At 45.5% G+C, this 21,541-nt stretch overlaps 3 protein-coding genes across 3 annotated transcripts; 2 read left to right on the top strand and 1 right to left on the bottom strand.

Annotated features, from left to right (window-relative positions):
• Positions 1 to 418: 418 nt before the first annotated feature.
• nufip1 (nuclear FMR1 interacting protein 1) lies at positions 419 to 5,397 on the bottom strand. The gene is made up of 10 exons (XM_079734315.1): positions 5,060 to 5,397; positions 4,815 to 4,885; positions 4,607 to 4,711; positions 4,423 to 4,485; positions 4,059 to 4,135; positions 3,753 to 3,845; positions 2,679 to 2,854; positions 2,004 to 2,141; positions 1,584 to 1,810; positions 419 to 1,048 (listed from the first exon to the last, which is right to left on the bottom strand). Exons 1-10 carry the CDS (start codon positions 5,295 to 5,297, stop codon positions 566 to 568), a joined length of 1,671 nt encoding a protein of 556 aa, XP_079590441.1. The 5' UTR covers positions 5,298 to 5,397; the 3' UTR covers positions 419 to 565.
• A 3,403-nt stretch (positions 5,398 to 8,800) lies between these two features.
• On the top strand, positions 8,801 to 14,279 carry nop58 (NOP58 ribonucleoprotein homolog (yeast)). The gene is made up of 15 exons (XM_079735944.1): positions 8,801 to 8,932; positions 9,355 to 9,431; positions 9,542 to 9,594; positions 9,793 to 9,917; positions 10,043 to 10,179; positions 10,683 to 10,747; positions 11,131 to 11,265; positions 11,491 to 11,636; positions 11,870 to 11,996; positions 12,282 to 12,445; positions 12,555 to 12,689; positions 12,793 to 12,854; positions 12,947 to 13,107; positions 13,604 to 13,722; positions 13,860 to 14,279. Exons 1-15 carry the CDS (start codon positions 8,888 to 8,890, stop codon positions 13,914 to 13,916), a joined length of 1,608 nt encoding a protein of 535 aa, XP_079592070.1. The 5' UTR covers positions 8,801 to 8,887; the 3' UTR covers positions 13,917 to 14,279.
• A 362-nt stretch (positions 14,280 to 14,641) lies between these two features.
• Positions 14,642 to 21,277, top strand: wdr12 (WD repeat domain 12). The gene is made up of 13 exons (XM_079735870.1): positions 14,642 to 14,784; positions 15,083 to 15,177; positions 15,592 to 15,686; positions 16,069 to 16,175; positions 16,825 to 16,940; positions 17,441 to 17,595; positions 17,761 to 17,806; positions 17,942 to 18,027; positions 18,650 to 18,790; positions 19,238 to 19,343; positions 19,660 to 19,792; positions 20,402 to 20,474; positions 21,005 to 21,277. The coding sequence occupies exons 1-13, from the start codon at positions 14,744 to 14,746 to the stop codon at positions 21,080 to 21,082; spliced, it is 1,272 nt and encodes a 423-aa protein (XP_079591996.1). The 5' UTR covers positions 14,642 to 14,743; the 3' UTR covers positions 21,083 to 21,277.
• Positions 21,278 to 21,541: the final 264 nt, after the last annotated feature.

Below are 21,541 nucleotides of genomic sequence, written 5' to 3'. Positions count from 1 at the left end.
GAGGAGTTTAGATCCTTTATGACGACATATGGGACCACTTTCCAAATCAGCGCGCTTGAGCCTTCGCTTTTTCAAAGGCGAGCAGAACACCTAGTGCTCGTTTTACACCGAACGCAAGTTTCAGCCACTGGGGGACCATAGGCAGGCTAGGGGAACTCATATTTATGTAAGAAAACCTCAAAGTGAGATTTTCATGCCATGGGACCTTTAATGCTTGTTTGTTCGCCTCATTTTGATGTGCTCCGGTTTTAATGTGAAGCCCATTTTTACTTGCATCCAAGTGCTACATGAATAAAGTTACGATAACTTTCTTGTTTTTACGATATATTTCATGCGTCGATAAAAAAAGGTCAAAACACAGTTCTTATACCAAGAATTTGATTTAATTTCACAATATCAAATTGTACACTGCATGGCATCTTAGAAAAATAATTTGATTTGAAGAAAAACAAAATGATACGAACAAGGATAAGAGTTTCACAAGTGTTTAACATAACAAAATCGATTAGATATAACATATATATAAGTGATAATATTTTGTTATTCTGATGCCTTTCTGTCAGATCTAGTACTCCCATATTTCATCATCAACTAGACGGGTGGGTGCGACTTCCTCTGTGGTCGTCGTGGCGATGTCGGGATCTTTGTCGCCCTGGGTTTCCTCGACCATTGGAACACACTCCGCTTGCTCGCCGTTTTGCGTCTTTCCCGATTCCGCTGGGTTCGTCGCAGTCTGCTCGCTCGCCCCGGTCTCCTTGGTGCCGGACTCGTCACCGTCTGCCTCCGTTTCGGAAGTTCCCTGAAAGTATGCTAGAGGCTCTTCTGCGGATACTTCCTGTGTCGATTTTGCCGTTTTCTCTGTGCTTTCTGTCTGGCACTCCTCTTCGTCAGCCGCGCAGGCTGACTGGGGGAGGCCCCGGCCGCCGGCCGCGGGGGAGGCCTGCCGGTCCTTGGGTCGGCTCTCTAGGCCGAAGAAGGTGCTCTGCACGACGTAGCGCACGCACTGCAGCAGCACGTTCCTCTCGTGACGAATGTCGGGCGCCAGCAACTAGACACAGAACACCCAGGGTTGGGAGATGTCAGTTCAACAGATGTCGCTAGGAAAAGCGTTGCCTCTTGCTAGGATACACTCTGCCTCATTTTTGGATACATGCTGTTTCGTTGCTAGGTTACACTCCGCCTCGTTGCTACGTTACACTCCGCCTCGTTGCTATGTTACACTCCACCTCGTTGCTAGGATACTTAATGCCTCGTTGCTAGGGTAAACTCTGCCTAGTTGCTAGGTTATACTCAATGCCTAATTCCTAGGATACAGGCCGCCTCGTTGCTAGGATACAGGCCGCCTCGTTGCTAGGATACACTCCGCCTCGTTGCTAGGATACACTCCGCCTCGTTGCTAGGCTACACTCCGCCTCGTTGCTAGGCTACATTCTGCCTTGTTGCTAGGACAGTTGTTACTTAGTTGCGAGGCGCACAATGATTATATTGATAGTTTGTCTTCATTTGCAGGGTTCTAGCAAACTAGCTTTGTGCCTAAATTCCAACACTTTCAGACTAGTCAGAAAGACCAAGTTTCTTCTCACCATCTCCAGTAGCGTCGCCCGTTTCTGGGGAGTCATGTGACCTCCCCCTCGCCTGCCCCTCCCCCCTCGGCCCCGCCCCCGTCCTCGTCCTCCCCTGCCTCTGTATTGGTCCTGGGGGGAGGCTCTGGGATGTGAACCCAGGGGCGCCTCTGCATCCTGGGGCCCCCGTGAAAGGGATTGGGGCGGGGCCTGGGTCCCTCCCTGGTTATCCCTCTGAATGGGGAGGGCTGAGACAAACAAATACAAACCCATGTGATTCAATTGACTAATGAGTCATTTAGCAGACGCTTTGATCCACAACTAAGTGGATTTAGATACGTGACATTACAGACCAGTTGGCTGGGAGAAGATGGGCACCGCACTTCTTTGAATGAATTCCCATCCCCACACATGAAACGCACAAGCAAGTTGCAAACTCACCCTGTGGTTCCTCGTCGCTGTCGCTCTCCGTGATCGAGCCATAGCTGGCCACCAGGGACCCCAGTCCTGAGCTCATCTGTTTAGGGGCCACCACTAAACCCTGCTTGGAGGTCCCCGAAGAATCCTCTTTATCAGAGTCTGGAAACATAAGGCAGAAGGGTTAAGAAACTTATGCATGTATTTTGATAAAGTATTTCTTGATGAAGAGTCTTGATGAAGTCATGAATCAAATGAATACAATTGTAGCTAATTTTCACGTTTGTATTATTCACCTTTTGGCAAATATATGTTGCAATGTGTTATTTTGTATTTTTGAATCCAAAATGTCTCCAAAACTTTTGACCAATTGCAAAACGGTTATGTTTTCCTAATCAAATCCTGAGGGACTTTATTGGGTCTTAAAGGTGACATATGATTCACCAGGTGTGAGTGATTAGCTGTTACAAGCCGTTTGGAAAATCGGCCTCTTCTGACTATGACAGATAGATGAGCAACGTTTGCAAAAGCCCACTGGGTAGGCTGGTAGACTGATCTATACAGCTCACATCTAGGTGGACAAGCCCACTTGTGATGTCAGAAGAGGCAGATTTTCAAAACGGCTTGTAACGGCTAATCACACTCACACCTGGTGGTATAATAGGTTACCTTTAAAGCGGGCTCTCGCCTCCGACTCACCTGGCTCATCGTTGACGAGGGCACCCAGGGGGTCCCCGTCGCTGGCTGCTGGATGAGGGGCTGGGGGCCGCCCCGGGGCGCCATTCCCCTGGTTCTGATAGCCTCCTGGGGCGCCCCTCTGGAACCTGTTGTTGCCACGGCCACGCCCCCTCCCCCGCCCCCTGCCTCTCATTCGCCTGGGAACAGGAAGTCAAAGGATATCTTTCTTAAATGGTCATCATTTCTTAGTTTTGAACCGTTTTAAATTATTAACAAACCAAAAGGGCTTGAAGTTGTGGTCAGGCTACCTCTATGCATCCATTTGGCAACTACTCTTTAATTCAAAGCGACAGTTAATTCTTCAAATTAAGGTCGCAATATGCAAGATTGAGCACCTCCATCTTATTAGGCAGGATTCAAAAAACGCAATAAAAATGTTGTGTCCACTTTAACTGGCTGTGCAACTGTGTGATGCGAACTAGCGTAGCTCAGATGGCTGGGTTGCGTAAGCGGGAGGGGATTTGAGATTCAATATTAAAATTATAGTTGAGTTATTGGATGTGATTTTATTAATTTTATTTTATTGTGATTACATTAATTCAAATCCCTATCAGCATTGACAACAGATATGTGCAGATCATTTTAAGCTTCTTCAACTGGTACACAGGTAAGGCAGGTAAGGCATCTTGTGTCGGCTTCGTAAAGTGCGGACATTGCGGTTCAAACTCATTCGAGTTTCAACTCGAACATTTCAGCCAGATAGCGAACCCCCCACCAGTCACCAGTCAACATAATTGACGAAATTGAGTGATAGGTTATGCAATTAAGAAAAAACAACGGTGGGCCTCTTCATAACTAATTTATATATTTTTTTTATTCAATAACGTAATAATTATTATTATTATTATTTTTTTTTACAAACCATAATTTTTGGTGCCCTCCCCAGGTACTAGGTGCCCTACGCACTCTGTGTACTCTGCGTATAGGGAGCGGCGGGCCTGGCCGTACACAGTGAGGGAACAGTAGTTCTCCTACATGGTAAAACAACATTGGTTCTGATCGAACAATGGCTCCTGACTCTGCGTTGGGACTCACCCGAACTGGGCTGTCTCAAGCACTCCTCCTCCCTCCTCGCGGACGTCCTGTACTTTCCTCTTTTTCTCGACATTATCGACCGTCGGGTAGTTCCTAAGTCAGAAAAATAGACAAATATGAAAACAAGGTCAGGTCCGAGAAAAACAAACTAATGTCCACCAATTACCGACATTTAAAATGAATACAAAAACACAGTGAAGGATAACAGCGCTCTGAGTGACGTGGACTGTGGCGTCTACGCCAGAAGTAAGATAACACATCTAGCGCTGAGCGACCCGGCTAGAGGGAGGGTGCATAAGGACTGACCTTCGTCTCTCCTCCCTCCACTTTGTGATCTCCTCCTGCGTCTCCAGCTTGATTCTCTTCGCACCAGGAGCGTGGCTCTGCGACAAACCACAAATACAACCTTTAATGAGTTGTTTCACAAACTATCTGAAACTGGAGGGTACGTGAGATGTCAGCAACATCATCAAATCATAGATTGTCTCTGACTTCAACTTTGAAAAAGCGTTGAAGCTTTTCAGAGCTCTTTCAGCTCAAATTCAAACAATGTGATTTAAAACAATGTGTTTATCGCCATGTTTGGGGTTAATTACTCCCTTAACATTTCTAAATAAAAACAAACAGAATGGAGTATCTTTCTCATTTCATCAGTGTCTTCAGGGCTTACATTTCTCCAGTGGATGGCGACTATTTTTTCATGAGCAGTGAAGCTGCAGTCAGCAAAAGAGCACTATGAAAGAGATAAAAAGAACAATACACATTTGGCTTATAACAACATTAAAACAGAAGGATAAATTCCTCATGGACTTTGATTTAGGGATAGCAGAATGCTCAATGAAAGAGTGAATCACCTTGATGTGCTGGGACATATGTTCGCTGTGGTTCTCTTCAGTTTTGAAGCCCCGGTCACAAGGGTCACAAAAATAGAGGTACTCTGGTTCCTTCTTAAATTTCTGCTGTGGATTTCAGACCAATTGGGCAAAGTTAGCACAGAGTGGAGTATTTCTGCTTGGGGGGGGGGGGGGGGGGGGGGGGGGATTCGGGAGATATATTTAATACCTTTTTTCCATAGTTGTTTGGCGGCCCATTGTAGCCCCTGCCTCGACTCCTTCCGCGATTAAAATGTTGCCCTAGTAAAGAAAATAAAGGTTTCAACTTTCATTAATGACAGCTCCAATTTCCCATACCTTACACACTTGGCTTTAAATAATCTAGCTGCAGTGGAATACTTTTCCATATCCCCATAATTTGTGATCGTATAAACGACATCATAGTCCCATTATAAAAGGCGGACAGTAACCCACCATGTTGATGGTGTCCTGGACCGTCGTAGCGTCCATCGTAGTTCCCAGTGCCAGGCGGCGGGCCGCCTTGCCAGCCGGTGTTGTGGGCCCACGGGTCGGAGGGCGTCTCGCTCCAGTTCCACATGCTAGGATGGAAGTTGCTGGAGCCGGGTGGACGTTGAGAAGCGGCCGGCATCATGAACGTATTTGGAGGAGGACAGCCAAAGTCCGGCGGAGGATACTGTCCGTTTGCATCCATACTGTTCTCATCCACGTTTTCAACCCAGTAGGAATGTTAATATTCAAAGGTTTACCTGGGCAACGACTTCAACGTGGTAGCGTGCAGTACCACATGTGGATGTTTGGGTTTATACACACTGTCGCGTAACTTCCGCCGGATGGGGAAAGCAAATCTGTTCGACAAATAATCTTCTTCTTCTTCTTTGGTTTAGGCAGCCTTGACGCAGCTATGTCGTATTGCTGCCCCCCAGTGATTTCCCTCTAAATCATTTTAGATATTCCAGTGTTGTGAAGTTAATCCAACAATTCCTTTGCTTTAACCAATGAATCCAGATTCAGAAGAGTGCGCATATTAAAAACTGATTCCCCAGCTGATCCAAGTTTCCGGAAAAGAGTCCTCCTTTGATTGGAATAGAGCTAACACTGGAGGAATACATGTTTCACAGTCTCTCTATCTCCACACTCACACTTGCCATCTGGGTGTTTGCAATCAGAGCCAGCCCACTCCTCAGCCCACAGCGTCCAAGCCTCAGTCTTGAGATTACTACAGTGTCTTTTCTCATACACCTAAAAGTGCACCTATCTTTGTTTACATTTTCCTGCACTAAAAAGTACGCCCTTCCCTTCCTTTCCTTCTCCCAAGATTTTTGCCACCTTTCTTTTAGAGCCCTGTTTATTTTTTCCATGAACTCAGGAGCCCCATATAGCCCCCCCAGTTTCCTCCTTCAGCGCCTTCTTTGCCTCCTCATCCGCCTCCTCATTCCCTTTCATACCCAAATGTGCCGGCACCCAGAAAAACCCCCCCCCTCTCTCCCTGCCTTGTAAATTCTAAACAAAGACTGAAGTATTTTCACAATTAAATCTGGCCTGGACTTGGATTTTCCTTCTTTTATTGAATTTGTCAAGATCAAATTGACAAATTATAAATTAATTTGATCTTAAATAAATAAATAAATAAATAATTAGATAAATTTATTGATCTTGAAAAAGCATATATGCTTTTTCAAGATCCAGAAAGACACATGCATAATGCATAAATCCACTCTGATGAGTCGCTAAAAAAACACCTTTCTCCAGCTTATCCACAAGTCTATCCATTATCATACGTTCCATAATTTTGAGAGGAGAGGTATCTTTTCCCTGATGCTTTTTGAAACTCCCCTGGTGAGAAAAATATATTGAAGTCATCATAATTATCAAAGGTTAATTTGCAGTTTATCCAGGTGTTTTCCCAATATTTCACATCGCAAACTTCTATTTACATCACTTACATTGTTAGTGCTGTTGTCTTGTTATGGAACTGCTTAACTAACATATTTGCTTTTTCTTTGTTATTTATAGGTTAAATTCCATCACAGTGAAGGACAGGGACTGCTGTCTGCTGAAAAACCCCTGTCATTCTATGAACAAAACTCCAAATCTTTTGTATGGGCGTATCCGGTCCTAATTTACAACAAAAATGTCTCCAACTTTGTTTCTTTGCCTCCTTGATGATATGTCTAGCCTTAGCTCTAAGTCTCTTATACTCAATAGCATAGCTCTCTAATAGATGTTTTCTCAACCTTTTATAGGCCCTATTTCTAGCTCGGACTGCAAAGTTACATTCTTCGGGCCACCATGGAACCATTGATCCGCTTATAGGAACTTTTTTCTTAGGAATATACTGTACTGCAGCTGACCAGATTACTTTAGTTAAAGAATTATTCCACTCATCTACCCCTTTCTCACTATCTATTAATGATAAACCCATATGTACATCCTCCGTCAAACCCTTTTATAATTAAGCCTCAAGGACAGATTGACTGGTTCCTCAATTAAACATCTACCAAATTTGCAAATGATTGGTACATGATCGCTTCCCACTGTATACAGATCCATTGTCTCCCACCTACTAATTGATGCCAACTCTGCTGATGTAATTGTAATATCTATGGAGGAAAACCCTGTCCGACTTGTTCTAAACCATGTAGGTCGACCATCATTTAACACAACTAGTTGGTTTTTGTCTATAAACTCTTCTACAATTTTCCCATTCCTATTTCTCTTCTTGCTTCCCCACAGCTCACTATGGGCATTAAAATCCCCAACCCACACCACTGGTTCACTAATCTTATCCACAATTTCCTGAAAATGATTATCCTCTAAATGGATGCAGGGATTATACAAATTGACAATGGTGATTTTCCTTCGGTCAGTCCATCCTTGTGTGGTAACACATTCTGAATCTATATCCATTTCTATTCTTCTATACTGAATTCCATTTCTAATGAAAGTTGCACACACCCGTCCTGCTGTATTCTCTCGATCTTTCCTTTCACATTTATATCCCGGTATTATAAGATCAAGTCTTGGTTTTAACCAAGTTTCCTCAATGCAAATTATTTCTGTTTTTTCTTCAAGCCCATCTAACATGTGTTTAAACTCTTGCCATTTGCAATTAGACTCCTAGCATTCCATTGCATTATATAAAACATAATACAAAAGACACTAATCACCATCAGAATCCCCATATGTACTTTCCATTTCCTCTTCCGCATTATCTTCTAAGCCTGGATGCTGACTTCCATTTGACCTTTGATCTTCACTCTCCTGAAAGTAGGTAATCTCCCATATTTCCTTAGGATTTATTCCCTTGAAATAGCAGCCTTTCTGCAGCAGAAGCAATTTCTCGCGCCACATCAGATTTTTTCTTTGCCACCATTTTAACCCTCCTTGTCTTGTTGCCTTGCAGACTTGCAAATGACAGAAATCATCCCATTTTGCAGAATAGAGGCCTGCATTACATCACTTGACAAATAATCCGTTGGCAAATGTGTTATTTATTCTTAACTATTTCCTTTCAAAATGTGGATTTTAATTTAAAATAACGTTTATCAGCTATTGCGCAATAATAAAAAAAATAATGAAATGTGTCACAGAATTTATTTATTTTTTTGTTTGCCATATGTAGATAAGAAATATTCTTTATTTTGTAGTCCATGTATTGGGTCACTCCGACATCACTCAAATAATATGAATAGGTCTGTATTATGTACTTCATGAAATACCAAAAAAAAAATGGAAAACAAAGTCTACGTTGCAAACAACTATCTCTCTACAACGTCGGGACCGGCTTGGGTGTCCGGGTCCTTAACACACGCTCACACACTTTTCAAATAAACAAATGAGAAAATATAAATGCAGCACCAAAAGTACAAATAAACAAAAAAGCACTAGACTTGGAGCCAAAGGATAGAAAAGTGGAGAAGCTCTGAGCTATCAGCCGAGCTCAAAGATTTAGTCACTTAAATCTGGATATTACAAAAAAAAAGTGCTTCTTTAGTTGGGGCACATAACCAATATATAATAATATCTTTATATTTATGTATTTTGTATCTCTCTGCATGTGAGAAAGGTTAATTCTGTCGGTGGGCCCTAGAGGGCGGTAACACAACACGGCGTCTGGTTAACCCCAAAAGGAAACGAAGAAGAAAACGCAGCAGCACAGTCCCGCGTGCGTCTCACTCTTCTTCCCAGCAGCGTGTCAACGTGTTACTGCACAGGACCTCTCCACAGAGAGAGAGCAGCCCAGCCCAAGTTTGCATACAACACACTGAAAAAGACAGCACAATGTTGGTGCTATTTGAGACCGCCGCTGGATATGCTATATTCAAGGTATGTGTTTACCTATGGTTCTTTATTAGGGTGAGAATTAGGTTTCCGGATAGATTTTTAGGCGGACGGGTCGGTGGGTTAGCTAGATTGCTAACTAGTCATGTGCCATGCTTGTATTTGTTAAACAGTCGGGCGTTACAATCAATCAACTAACCAGCTTATCTTTAGCACAATTTAGACATGATAGTTAAGGAATAGCACTTTATGGGTCAAAAGGCTGTCTCGGGTAACATCGCGCCGGTAGGAGTGGTTTTATGTGTGGGCCTGCTTACCACGTGTGCGTGGATGGCTAACCCGACTGCCACAACATGTGTTTTGTTACTGGGAATTATCATCTCTCAGCGATACCAGGACAGCAACTCAAGTTGGAAAGCGAAAAGTGTTTATTTTTATTGTTTTATCAACTGTGTAATCTTTCCCAGGTCCTCGATGAGTCCAAACTGCAGGAGGTCGACAGTCTCTGGAAGGAGTTCCAGACGCCGGAGAAAGCCAACAAAATGTGAGTGGTGTTTTGGTCTTCATGGATTAAATCTTTTTTTTTTTCTTTTGCTCCTTGCAATCAAGTCCGCTCGGTTCATCACTAATGAAGTCATTTATTTCCCTTACCAGCGTGAAGTTGAAGCACTTTGAAAAGTTTCAGGACACAACCGAGGCCTTGGCAGGTACTGATCCATATGAAACCCTGTATATTTAACGTTAACATGGAACTCATGGTACTCGTACTTCGGTTTTTTATTCTTAAATGCTGTTTGCATCTCTATTGCATGTCTGATCAAACATGGCCTATCTCCAAATAAACTTTAGATACAGATTCTGCTCTGCCTGCTAGTTTACTTAGTGTCCCTGTGCTTGCTCCTCAGCTGCTACGGCCATGGTGGAGGGAAAGATTGGCAAGAGTCTGAAGAAGGTTCTGAAAAAGGTAGTGGCCAAGGAGGCTCACGAGCAGCTGGCCATCAGCGATCTCAAACTAGGGGGCGTCATCAAAGTAAGAAAGCAAACATTTCAATAGACTTGAAAATTGTCTTGTTTAAAAATGATGTATAACACAGTGCCACGAGTGAATTCGTTCTGCACCTGCCTTTCAGTCTCTGACCCTCTCGTGTCTTCCAGGAAAAGATGAACGTGAGCTGCGTCCACAGCCCGGCCATCGCTGAGTTGATGAGGGGCATCAGGACCCAGATGGAGGGGCTCATCACCGGCCTTCCGCCCCGTGAGATCAGCGCCATGTCCCTGGGTCTGGCCCACAGGTACATACCTCTGGTAATAAGCCTTTGCAATCCTAGTGGGATTGCAAAGGCTACACACTAAGGCCCTAGGTGTTAACGGGTCAGTTGATCCAGCACTCGGTATGCAGGTGCCTTATATTTACAGCCCCCCTCTTAAACCCCCCCCCCCCCCCCCCCCCCCAAGTGTGCAATCTCTTCTGATAAGAACAGCAGGCGGTGACGAAAATGACATCCTGTCGTGTACTGAATCTCTAACTGATGTTCGTTCACTACCTCTTCTGAGCCTTTGTTGTTCCAAACCCTTTGAAAAGTATAGTGCGTTTGCAGGCTAATGAAGCCCAGTATGCAACCAAACTTATTTCCAAAATAAATGACCACCATCTAGGCATACACAGTATAAATGTTATTGCAATTCAAGATTGTGCCCTTGTTGCTATCATATACTTTTCCTTGTAATTCGATGGGATTAAAGTAAACCATACCTTCTTCACCTAACCAGTTTTATTTCATCTTTCTTTTTACAGTTTATCCCGCTACAAGTTGAAGTTCAGCCCCGACAAAGTGGACACCATGATCGTCCAGGCCATCTGTAAGTTTCTTCGTTATTGAAACCCCTATGTAGAAATGTATTTATTTACATGACCATCTTTATACTATATTTTAGCACCCAGGCTACCTAAGGTTAAGGCTGGATATTGGCAAGGACCTTTTATGTGCATCGCAATGCATGGATCGCCATTATTAACATAATTTACTGAAAATGAAAGAATTGAGTAATGGTGTACCACCATTTTATTATTCTAGTACCATAACCTGTAGGTGCCGTGTGTGGCCATACTATATTGCCAAACTAAATATGGTGACAATCTGCTGTTCTCTTATTTTCTTCTCCAGCCTTACATTGGGCTCAGCAAAATATTTGTTGTGATAATGAAACGGTTGTTAAATCCTCAACTTAAATTGCCTCTCCAGCCCTTCTGGACGACCTGGACAAGGAGCTCAACAACTACATCATGAGGTGCAGAGAGTGGTACGGCTGGCACTTCCCAGAGGTGGGAAAGATCATCACAGACAACCTGGCCTATTGCAAAGCTATCCAGAAAATAGGTACGACCCTACGTTAATGACATGCCATGCACTTTCAAACACCCAGCTCTACCTACAGACCTAGGAATTATATTGTGTGAATATAACAAGGGGGGAAACGTGAGCCTGCTTGACGACCCCAGTTTTTGACTCCTACAATGGGTCCAAGCTGTGTGAACCGAACCATGGCTAGTTTGGCTCATCCAGAAACCCCCTCCCATAGCTAAACTGGTGTCTTTCCTTCAGGGTTCCGCACCAACGTTGCCACGACAGACCTGTCTGACATCCTCCCGGAGGAGATCGAAGCCGAGGTGAAGTTGGCCGCTGAGATCTCCATGGGAGTGGAGGTCTCTGACGAGGACATCACCAACATCCTGCACCTGTGTGAGCAGGTAAATGCACGGCAGGGTTGGACTAAGCTTCTGACGTCCAGGGTGTGCATGTAGCCGTGGTGATGAGGCCTATAAAAAATATTCCCCTGAAACAAACAATGTGGGTATTAAGTCACTATCTCTTCTGAGCGGCCAACTGTTTTTTCGTACTTCCAACGCCTCGAATGGTCATTGGCTGATTACACTGATTAACGACAACGTTGTTTTTGCTGTATTTTCTTTTCAACCTCCAGGTGATCGAGATCACAGAGTACCGCGTGCAGCTGTACGACTACCTGAAAAACCGCATGACTGCCATCGCTCCCAACCTGACGGTGATGGTGGGGGAGCTGGTCGGAGCTCGGCTTATCGCTCACGCAGGTGTGCCATTTTACAACCCACTCCATCTCAACACCCCCTGAAAAGCTCATCATCAAATCCCTTATAAGAACAGCAGGCGGTGACGAAAATGACATCCTGTCGTGTACTGAATCTCTAACTGATGTTCGTTCACTACCTCTTCCGAGCCTGTTGCCTTTCAAACGCTGTTGGCAAAGTCCTCACAAAATTAGCACTCTATTGGCACTAATTAACCTCTGGCCAATTAAATATAGCGATACTGAGCTTGTTTCTCCCCCTTTTGGTTTGGCACCATTGGTCCCGTAGGCTCCTTGATGAACTTGGCCAAGCACCCGGCCTCCACCGTGCAGATCCTTGGGGCGGAGAAGGCCCTGTTCAGAGCCCTTAAGACCCGCAAGGACACACCCAAGTATGGCCTCATCTATCATGCCTCGCTGGTGGGGCAGACCAGCGCCAAGAACAAGGGCAAAGTGAGTGATCTTGCTTTCGCTTGCCTGATACGTTTGCATAGTTGTGGGACAACAACTAGCGCTTTGAAGTCCGCGTTCCGTGTTCTCTGATCTTGTGCGTTGCGTTTAGATCTCCAGAATGCTGGCGGCTAAATCGGCGCTGGCTATCCGCTACGATGCGCTCGGGGAAGACGCCACCTCAGAGATGGGTGTTGAGAACAGGGCCAAGCTGGAGGTCAGACTGCGGCACCTGGAGGATAAGGGGGTACGTAGCAGCAAAACGATTGTATATATTGGTCATCCTTGGACTGGGTGGCATCTGGGAAATGTGACAAAGTGACTCATTTACTTTTTCTTTTATTTTATAGATCAGGAAGATCAGTGGAACTGGCAAAGCGATGGCGAGGGCAGATAAATATCAGCACAAGAGGTAACCAATCAGAACGCAGACCCGAAGCGAAACCGTCAGTCTGTAGGGGTTGGTACACAGGGTCTAAACACGCCCACTCTCCCCCTCCACAGCGACGTGAGAGTCTATGACCCCTCCGCCGACTCCACGATTCCCAGCACCTCAAAGAAGAGGAAGTTTGAGGAGGTGGAGGCGGAAGAGGAGGAGCAACCCGCCACACCCGCTACCAAAGTCAAAAAGGCCAAGAAGGAAGCAGCACCAGCAGCAGTAGAAGGTGAGTTGAGTATGGTTTAGCTTCCCTGATCTCTGAGGCGGTGGTGGCCAGTTGATGGCGTTCTGTTGATGGTCCTCCTAACGTTCTGTTGATGGTCCTCCTAACGTTCTGTCCCTGGTCCTCCTAACGTTCTGTCCCTGGTCCTCCTAACGTTCTGTCGATGGTCCTCCTAACGTTCTGTCCCTGGTCCTCTTAACGTTCTGTCCCTGGTCCTCTTAACGTTCTGTCGATGGTCCTCTTAACGTTCTGTCAATGGTCCTCTTAACGTTCTGTCGATGGTTCTCTTAACGTTCTGTCGATGGTCCTCTTAACGTTCTGTCGATGGTCTTCCTAACGTTCTGTTGAAGGTCGTCCTAACGTTCTGTTGATGGTCTTCCTAACGTTCTGTTGATGGTCTTCCTAACGTTCTGTTGATGGTCTTCCTAACGTTCTGTTGAAGGTCCTCCTAACGTTCTGTCGATGGTCCTCCTAATGTCTTTATTTCTGTGTTTTCTAGAAGATGAAACGTCAGAGGTCGCCGAGGTAGAGCCTCCCAAAAAGAAGAAGAAAAAGAAGGATAAGAAGGCAGAGGAACCCGCTGCGGAGGAGGAGGAAGTAGTTGTAAAATCAGAGGAAGTAAGTCTGGCTTCTGCTTCTTTTCCAAATAAGACATTAATCACAGCAGCCAAAATAATTGTTTAACTGTTCACAGAACCTGAATGACCATATAACAGAACACTTGCTTATAATCTACTGTTTTTTGTTATTTCCAGACGACAGAAAAGAAGAAAAAGAAGAAGAAAAAGGTCAAGGATGAGGAAGACGAATAAAGAACAGATTCTATATATTCTTTAGTTTAGTTTTTCTTGTAATTTCTACTTGTAAATCTCCCCTACAAAACTGTATGACTGACTTTTTCCGGATGTCTCAAGAATGCTTGGCCTCATGCCATTTACCATTTTTATTAGTGTGATTATGATCACAATGTATGTTTTGGATTTATGCACCAACGGGTAATCTGTTTTACTTTCATGGATAAAAAACATTTGTTTCATGGCCACCTAAGTTGTACTACTCCTAGTTGACCATTGTGTATAAGCTCATCTGTATCAGACCCTGTCTTGAATCTGCACTTCCAGTTTTACTGCAAACTGGGAATGCATTCTGGTACAATAAAAACCTTTTTTTGAAAACATTACGTTCTTGACTTGTTCATATACCGTATAATATCTTCAAAATATGTGCACTAACGTGCTTAGCTATGGCTTGACAATATAGCCCGTACAAACATGGCTATAAACTAACTTATGGTACATTTCAAGTCAAATCCGAGTACAACTTTTTATGAATCTAAAATCCTATATATCTTGTCTTTAATAAAAAATACATAGTTGGTGTATAAAAAGACTAAGCGAACCACGAGCATCGATCATGGACTTTATCAGACATCAGTCTATGATCTCAATCAGACATGACTAGCAGAGAAACGATCCGAGCGGTCGATCGACCTCTCTGGCTCGATTGTCATGTCTTTCCATTTGCGCCACATGGCGAACGATGCGACTGCATGGACGACGTTAGGTGTGTTTTGAAGCCGCAGTCAGTAGTTTAGCCTCATCCTAAATGTCCAGTTAGTGTACACAATACAGAAAACAAAATGTCGCAATTACAAGCGAGGTTCTACACGGAGAACAAGAAGTAAGTACACACTACGTGACGCTAAAGTAAGCATATAATGTTACCATGGTGGCCTCACAGCACTAAGTTGTGGGATGCTAACGTTACTTAGAGACGTATCGGCTGTGTTGAAGTGAATTTAACCTATACGAGGCCTTTCGACCCCACTCTATTCCGTCTTTATATATCTTATATCCTAATCGTGGAGATCCGTTCTACAGGCTGCACAAGCATGTTACCTGACATGGTTACCATGTTAACTCCAGAGCCCCGCCGAACAACTTTGCCAAAGCTAACCCACTTTCATGTGTTCTTCTAGGTATGCAGTGGATGATGTCCCGTTCTCCATCCCAGCGAGCTCTGAAGTGCTGGACCTCGGAAATGTCATTAACAAGCTCCTTCAAGCCAACAATGGTAACAATTCGGACATGAAGACTATTCAGATCAGTGGTTATGAACCGGTCTAGACTCAGGACCCACATGTGTGATTAATACACAATATGTGTAGAGTATGTCACACAGACATTTCACTGCACATCCTGTATGAGTATGTGACAAATAAGAACCTTTGAATCTTAAGTATCGACCCCAAAATAACTATTGTTTTACCAATATTTCAGATATCAACAATGCCTGCATTGTTATGGCATGGTTTGGTTAATAACATGAAGCAAACTAATAGCTCCACCAATTGAGGCATATCTCCATGAAATATGCCCCCCCCCCCAACACAATATAACGTCTCAAAATATAATCATTGCTTATAAACAAATGCATTGATGAATTTTACTTAGTTTCTTATTTAATCATCTTTCCCATCCTCTTTAGGATCTCACAAGCAAGTGGACTTTGACTTCCTGGTCAAGGGCGTGTTCTTGCGGTCGTCCCTGGCCGTTCACATGGAAACGGAGAGCATATCAACGGTATGTCCGACCTCAGTGGCTGCTACACCTTATTGGATGCTCTGTCTGGCTGTCATGACGACCTTAACCTGGTGGGATCCTCTGACGGTGCATGCAGTATGCTTTTGAACTATGCCTATATGTTTTATAATGTACAAGAGTAGATGATACACATGACTGTTTTTCATGAGGCCTATTGGATATGGAAGGGTCTGTTCTCGATGTAAGATAGCATATTTATCTTTTAACGAGGGCTACTCCTCTACAGTAAACGCTTCCAAGAAGTATTTTGGAATCTTGATGCGACATGGTAGGAAAAGGAGTATTCCCAATCGGGGGAGGCCAGTTGGCTGTCTCTTTGTCGTGAGGTCTAGAGCGTCTCTCCCCATTGGTCTGTTTTCAGGAAGACGTGGTTGAGATCGAGTACGTGGAGCGGATCAGCGCCCCGGAGCCGGAGGAGTGCATGATGCATGACGACTGGATCAGCGCCGTGCGCGCCGACTCAGAGTGGTGAGCGGGTCCGACATCACACCCTAGACAGTGGACACAGAGACGGCTCGTTGTGGAGCAGTTAGGGGTTAGAAAGTACAGAGAACGGTCATTAAGGAGCAGGTAGGAGTTAGACAGTAGGGAGACAGGTCATTAAGGAGCAGGTAGGGGTTAGACAGTAGGGAGACAGGTCAATAAGGAGAAGGTAGGGGTTAGACAGTACGTAGACAGGTCATTAAGGAGCAGGTAAGGGTTAGACAGTAGGGAGACAGGTCATTATGGAGCAGGTAGGGGTTAGACAGTACATAGACGGGTCATTAAGGAGCAGGTAGGGGTTAGACAGCACAGAGACAGGTAATGAAGGAGCAGGTAGGGGTTAGACAGTACAGAGACGGGTCATTAAGGAGCAGGTAGGTGTTAGACAGTACGTAGACAGGTCATTGAGGAGCAGGTAGGGGTTAGACAGTAGGGAGACAGGTCATTATGGAGCAGGTAGGGGTTAGACAGTACAGATACGGGTCACTAAGGAGCCGGTAGCTAGCTTGCTCAAGATGAGGACATTGAACCTTTTGGCTTAGAGTCCAATACCATTGCTACTAGACTATCCACCCCCGTTCAGTAGTGGAGCTGAGCGAGCCAGGAGGTGACCCCGCCCGTCTCTCCCTCGCAGGATCCTGACGGGCTCCTACGACAAGACAGCCCGGATCTGGTCGCCGGAGGGCAAGGCGGTGATGACGGTGGCAGGACATACGGACGCGGTCAAGGACGTGGCCTGGGTCAAGAGAGGTGAGCTCCAGGCCTCGGGGGGGAGTCTAGAGTATGGTCGTATTTATCATTAAAGACAGGCAACAGGGAGTGTCTGAAAGGATATTAATAGAAGTTCAAAGTCAGCCAATAAACTCTGTCTTGGAAAGAGCCAGATTAGTTGGGGTCCGGTCTGAACCCACGAACCCCCCGCTGTTTGGTGTAGTTTGTACTTCTTCAAAGTCTGAGACGTCGTAGCTTTATTAAGCTGCACCGTCATTTAAGTGTATGGTCATTTTTGACCACCTCAGCTATTGGCTCCAGGAGGGAAAACAGACTTCAGACATTATGTCGGCTCGAAAAAAACCAGAAGGAAATCTGTAGACTAGATTACGCTTGATTTCAATGGACTTCACGGTGCATTATTTTCCGGTGCTCAATTGCACACCTTCACATTATTCAGTAACATTATAAGAAGTGAATCATGCATTTCCGTTGTCCATCACCTAAATCTTCGTCCTCTGTGACCCCGTGGCGTCCAGAGGGCCTGACGTCGTGGCTGCTGACGGCGTCCCTGGACCAGACGGTGCTGCTGTGGGAATGGAACTCCGAGAGGAACAAGGTCAAGGCCCGCCACTGCTGCCGCGGTCACGCCGGGAGCGTGGACGCGCTCGCCGTCGACCCCACCGCCTCCAAGGTACGCCGGCCGCCAACAACGACGTGGGGGACCAATACAATAACTAGCTTTGGATTTGTTTTGGTGTCGCCGCACTCTGGCTGCGGCCGACCTTTTCCATGCTTTCCGAACGGTTTGAGGTCTATATATAAATGACACGAGCTGTCTGTGTCTCTCCCGGTTCAGTTCTGCAGCGGTTCCTGGGACAAGATGTTGAAGATTTGGTCGGCAGGTACGTGTGCAGTGACAGGGTTTCACAGCCCCCCCCCCCCCCCGTTACATAGCAACCTCTGAATATAAAAACAGCAGCACTAGTGCAGGACATAGGGGCTCGTCATGCAGCGTCCCTTCCTCCCTGTCTCTGCAGTCCCCTCTGAGGAGGAGGACGAGGTTGCAGCCCCCGCCAACAGACCCCGGAAGAAGCAGAAGACGGAGCAACTGGGCCTCACCAGGGTGAGTTCCCCCCCCCCCGTCGTTGGGAGACTGAAAAGTCACAAAAAAGGATTGTTTGTTTCAGCAACATGGTGGGATATTTAACCGAGTTCAATCATAATGAAGTCAAAGTCAAATTAAATTATCCCACTAGAGGAGATTAGGATGCAGCCAGGTACTAACAAGCACACCATCAACAAGACACACACGTAAGGGCTGATTATGGTCCCATGTTCACGCAACGCAAGGGGGTTACGGGCGCAGCAGCAAGGGCTGTGATTGGTCCGCTTCATAAAACCCGACGCAGAACCAAAACAGGTTCACGACTGCGTCGAAGCGTCTGCGTAGTCCTTGCGTTGCGTGAACGTGGGACCATAATCCGCCCTTGAGATAACAGTTAGTGATGGAAACACCATGAAAACACGAATGACAGAGACCAGTACATAAAAATACATAAAATACACTGCAAGGTCGCTACATAGGGAGGCAAAGACAAGCAGTGGTCCAGGAGAACAATGCAAAAGAGGCGTCAAGTGCACGTAACTTTTGCAAATTGAGCATGTTAGTGGCAGTACACACAAAGGAGAGTTTGAATGAATGACAACCGCCTGTTCCCCCCGTGATGACGACGCCCGCTCCCCAGACGCCGCTGATGACGCTGGCGGGCCACAGCGAGGCGGTGGCCTCGGTCCTGTGGAGCGACGCCGACGAGCTGTGCAGTGCATCATGGGACCACACCATCCGCCTGTGGGACGCCGAGACGGGCGAGCAGAAGACCACGCTGGTGAGAGACACACACACACACACACACACACACACACACACACACACACACACACACACACACACACACACACACACACACACACACCCTGCACCTCTGTTATATATATAATTATACATATAACAGATGCACACAAATATAACACATTGCACACATCTCTGATATATATACATAACAGATGCTCACATATATAACCGTTGCACACGAGCACACACACACTATTTGTTGTATTTTCCTGCTCCTATTCTTCTACAACGCATAGTTCTGCAGGAGTAGCAGTACTGTTAACGCCGACATTGCAACCACACACGCACCTTTCCATGCATCAATATGTATGCACGGAGAGTCCAAAGACGTGCACACCTTTGCATAAGCAAAGACAGGCCATGGCCTCCGAGGCAAACGGGGTAACGGTCCGACGGATGACTGATGCCATGTGTTCCTCAGACGGGCAGCAAGGTGTTCAACTGCGTCTCCTACTCGCCGCTCTGTCGGCGGCTGGCGTCGGGCAGCACCGACCGACACATCCGACTCTGGGACCCCCGCACCAAAGGTAACCCTCCCCCCACTGAGAATCAGGGACCATCTCCTTATTGGAGTCACTGCTACATGAGGAACGAAAGTGAATGGCATTTTTTTAATGATTTTTAATAATTGGATACAAAACCATTCCAATAAGACAAATGAGAAGAAGTGTGTACCCGCACATAACTCACAATTCCTTTACAGGCTAAAGCGTAATAAAAAACTGAGTATACATTTATAATAGCAAAAACAACGCCTCCGTCCTTATTCCCCTTTGAGACGGTACAGTATCTGTAGTGCTTTTTTAAGATGTCTCCAAAGTTCAACCCCATCCCTCCCCCCAGACGGGTCGTTGGTGCTGCTCTCCCTCACCTCCCACACGGGCTGGGTGACGGCGGTGAAGTGGGCGCCCTCCCACGAGCACCAGCTGATGTCCGGCTCCCTGGACAACGTGGTCAAGCTGTGGGACACAAGAAGGTGAGGGGTCCGGCTCCCTGCTGAGCACCAGGGCTCCTGGGCTCCTGGGGCGCGGCGGCTCTGCTCCTCTTAAAACATACCGTGTGTGTGTGTGTGTGTGTGTGTGTGTGTGTGTGTGTGATGCACTTAAAGGTACAATGTGCAAGATTTGCGATTTCCAGCTGGCTTCACAGTCCTATGCTCCTGCAGAGTTTGAGCAATTAACCCCTAATTAATAAGTCCCCTGTAGCCTTAGAGTTAGCGTCTACAGGACTATGTGTTTTTACAGTACATTTCTAACAATTCATTTTTGTGTATTGTACCTTTCATTAATTATCACCAGTAATTTAGTTTTTCTATGTCTAATGCTGTGTGTTGGACTTGCACAATAATTCAATATGATAATTATAATATGGATCGGACCAGTTAAATGGGTTTAGTCAACGGCACACAGAACTCTAATAAGCAAGATGCCTTAACTTAACCCTCACCTTCACATAACCGCCTTTTATTCTAAACCAATCACTCTGAGTTGCCTACGCTTGTCACTGTTTCTTCATCAATGTCCGTGAATGGTTCGTCTACCTGACGCGATAACGAACGCCTGCTTATCCCCACTGCGTCTTCCAGCTGCAAAGCGCCGCTGTACGACCTGGCCGCCCACGAGGACAAGGTGTTCTGCGTGGACTGGACAGAGAGCGGGGTAAGATGGTTACCGTAGCAACGCATCAAGCACCTTTTTATGGTGTTGACCTACCGTCTGGGTCGTTGCGAAAAACGTGCGTCCGGATGGGACGCCTCGCTACCGAGGCAACAGCGGGAGGAGGACAGCTGTGTTGGAGAGGACTTCCTGGGCTCTGACCTTTCTTGAGTTGTTTACAAGGATCAAACATGGCCTCACTTTCACAGACTAGTAAAACTAAATAAATACAGTAGCATAAAAATCGGAAAGTTGTAACCACATTAATGAAGAGTAATTGATAACACAGCTTTTCTAGTCATTCATAAAATAAACCTTTTTTGTTACTTGTTAGGTACAAAAAGATAGAAAATGAATAGAACTAGGGCGACCACCGGGTAGAGCGCGTACCATAAAGGCCCAGTCCTGACCCCAGCGACCCGGGTTCGATTCCTGCCGGGGTCTTTCCCTCTATCTCCCTTGCTTAACCTCTTAAATAAATAAAGGTGAATAAATATAACAATAATATATTTGTTCATTTGTTGTGATTTCAGCTGATGCTGAGTGGCGGTGCGGACAACAAGTTGTACACATACAAATATTCCCCCTGCAAGACGGACGCCGGAGCGTAGCAAGGCCCCGATCCAAATAACCAGATGAAATGGATTTATATATGGACATTGACAAACTGGAGCCAGCGAGTTGGAGTTGTTATGCTGTCGAGTGTCGTGTGCGCGCCGCTTCCCAGTGGACTGGTGTTTTCTGACATTGTATCTTTGTATTTCTTTTGACGTGTCCATTTTAAGATGACTTCATAAATTAACTTTGTCTCCCAATATTGTCTGTCATGCGTTCTTGTTTGGATTACACAATGTGCCCAGTACTGGTTTGGATTTTATACTCGCATACTATTAGTATGTTTTTAGAGGGATTTTTCGGGCGATGAACACATTTCCAACAAAGGGCTGGCTTTATATCGGATCAAATTCCACATTGGATTCATAACATTTCAATTGTCTTTCAAAAGGGCTAGAAAAAATGTATTTCCTCCTATAACCTGTTTCACCTGAGTCGTGATGGCGGCAACAGCG

This window comes from Pollachius pollachius (genome assembly GCF_949987615.1).
Source record: "Pollachius pollachius genome assembly, chromosome: 4".
In the NCBI taxonomy this organism is placed as follows: domain Eukaryota; kingdom Metazoa; phylum Chordata; class Actinopteri; order Gadiformes; family Gadidae; genus Pollachius; species Pollachius pollachius.
The sequence above is the reverse complement of the archived record's forward strand: the minus strand, read 5'-3'. Positions and strand labels throughout refer to the sequence as shown.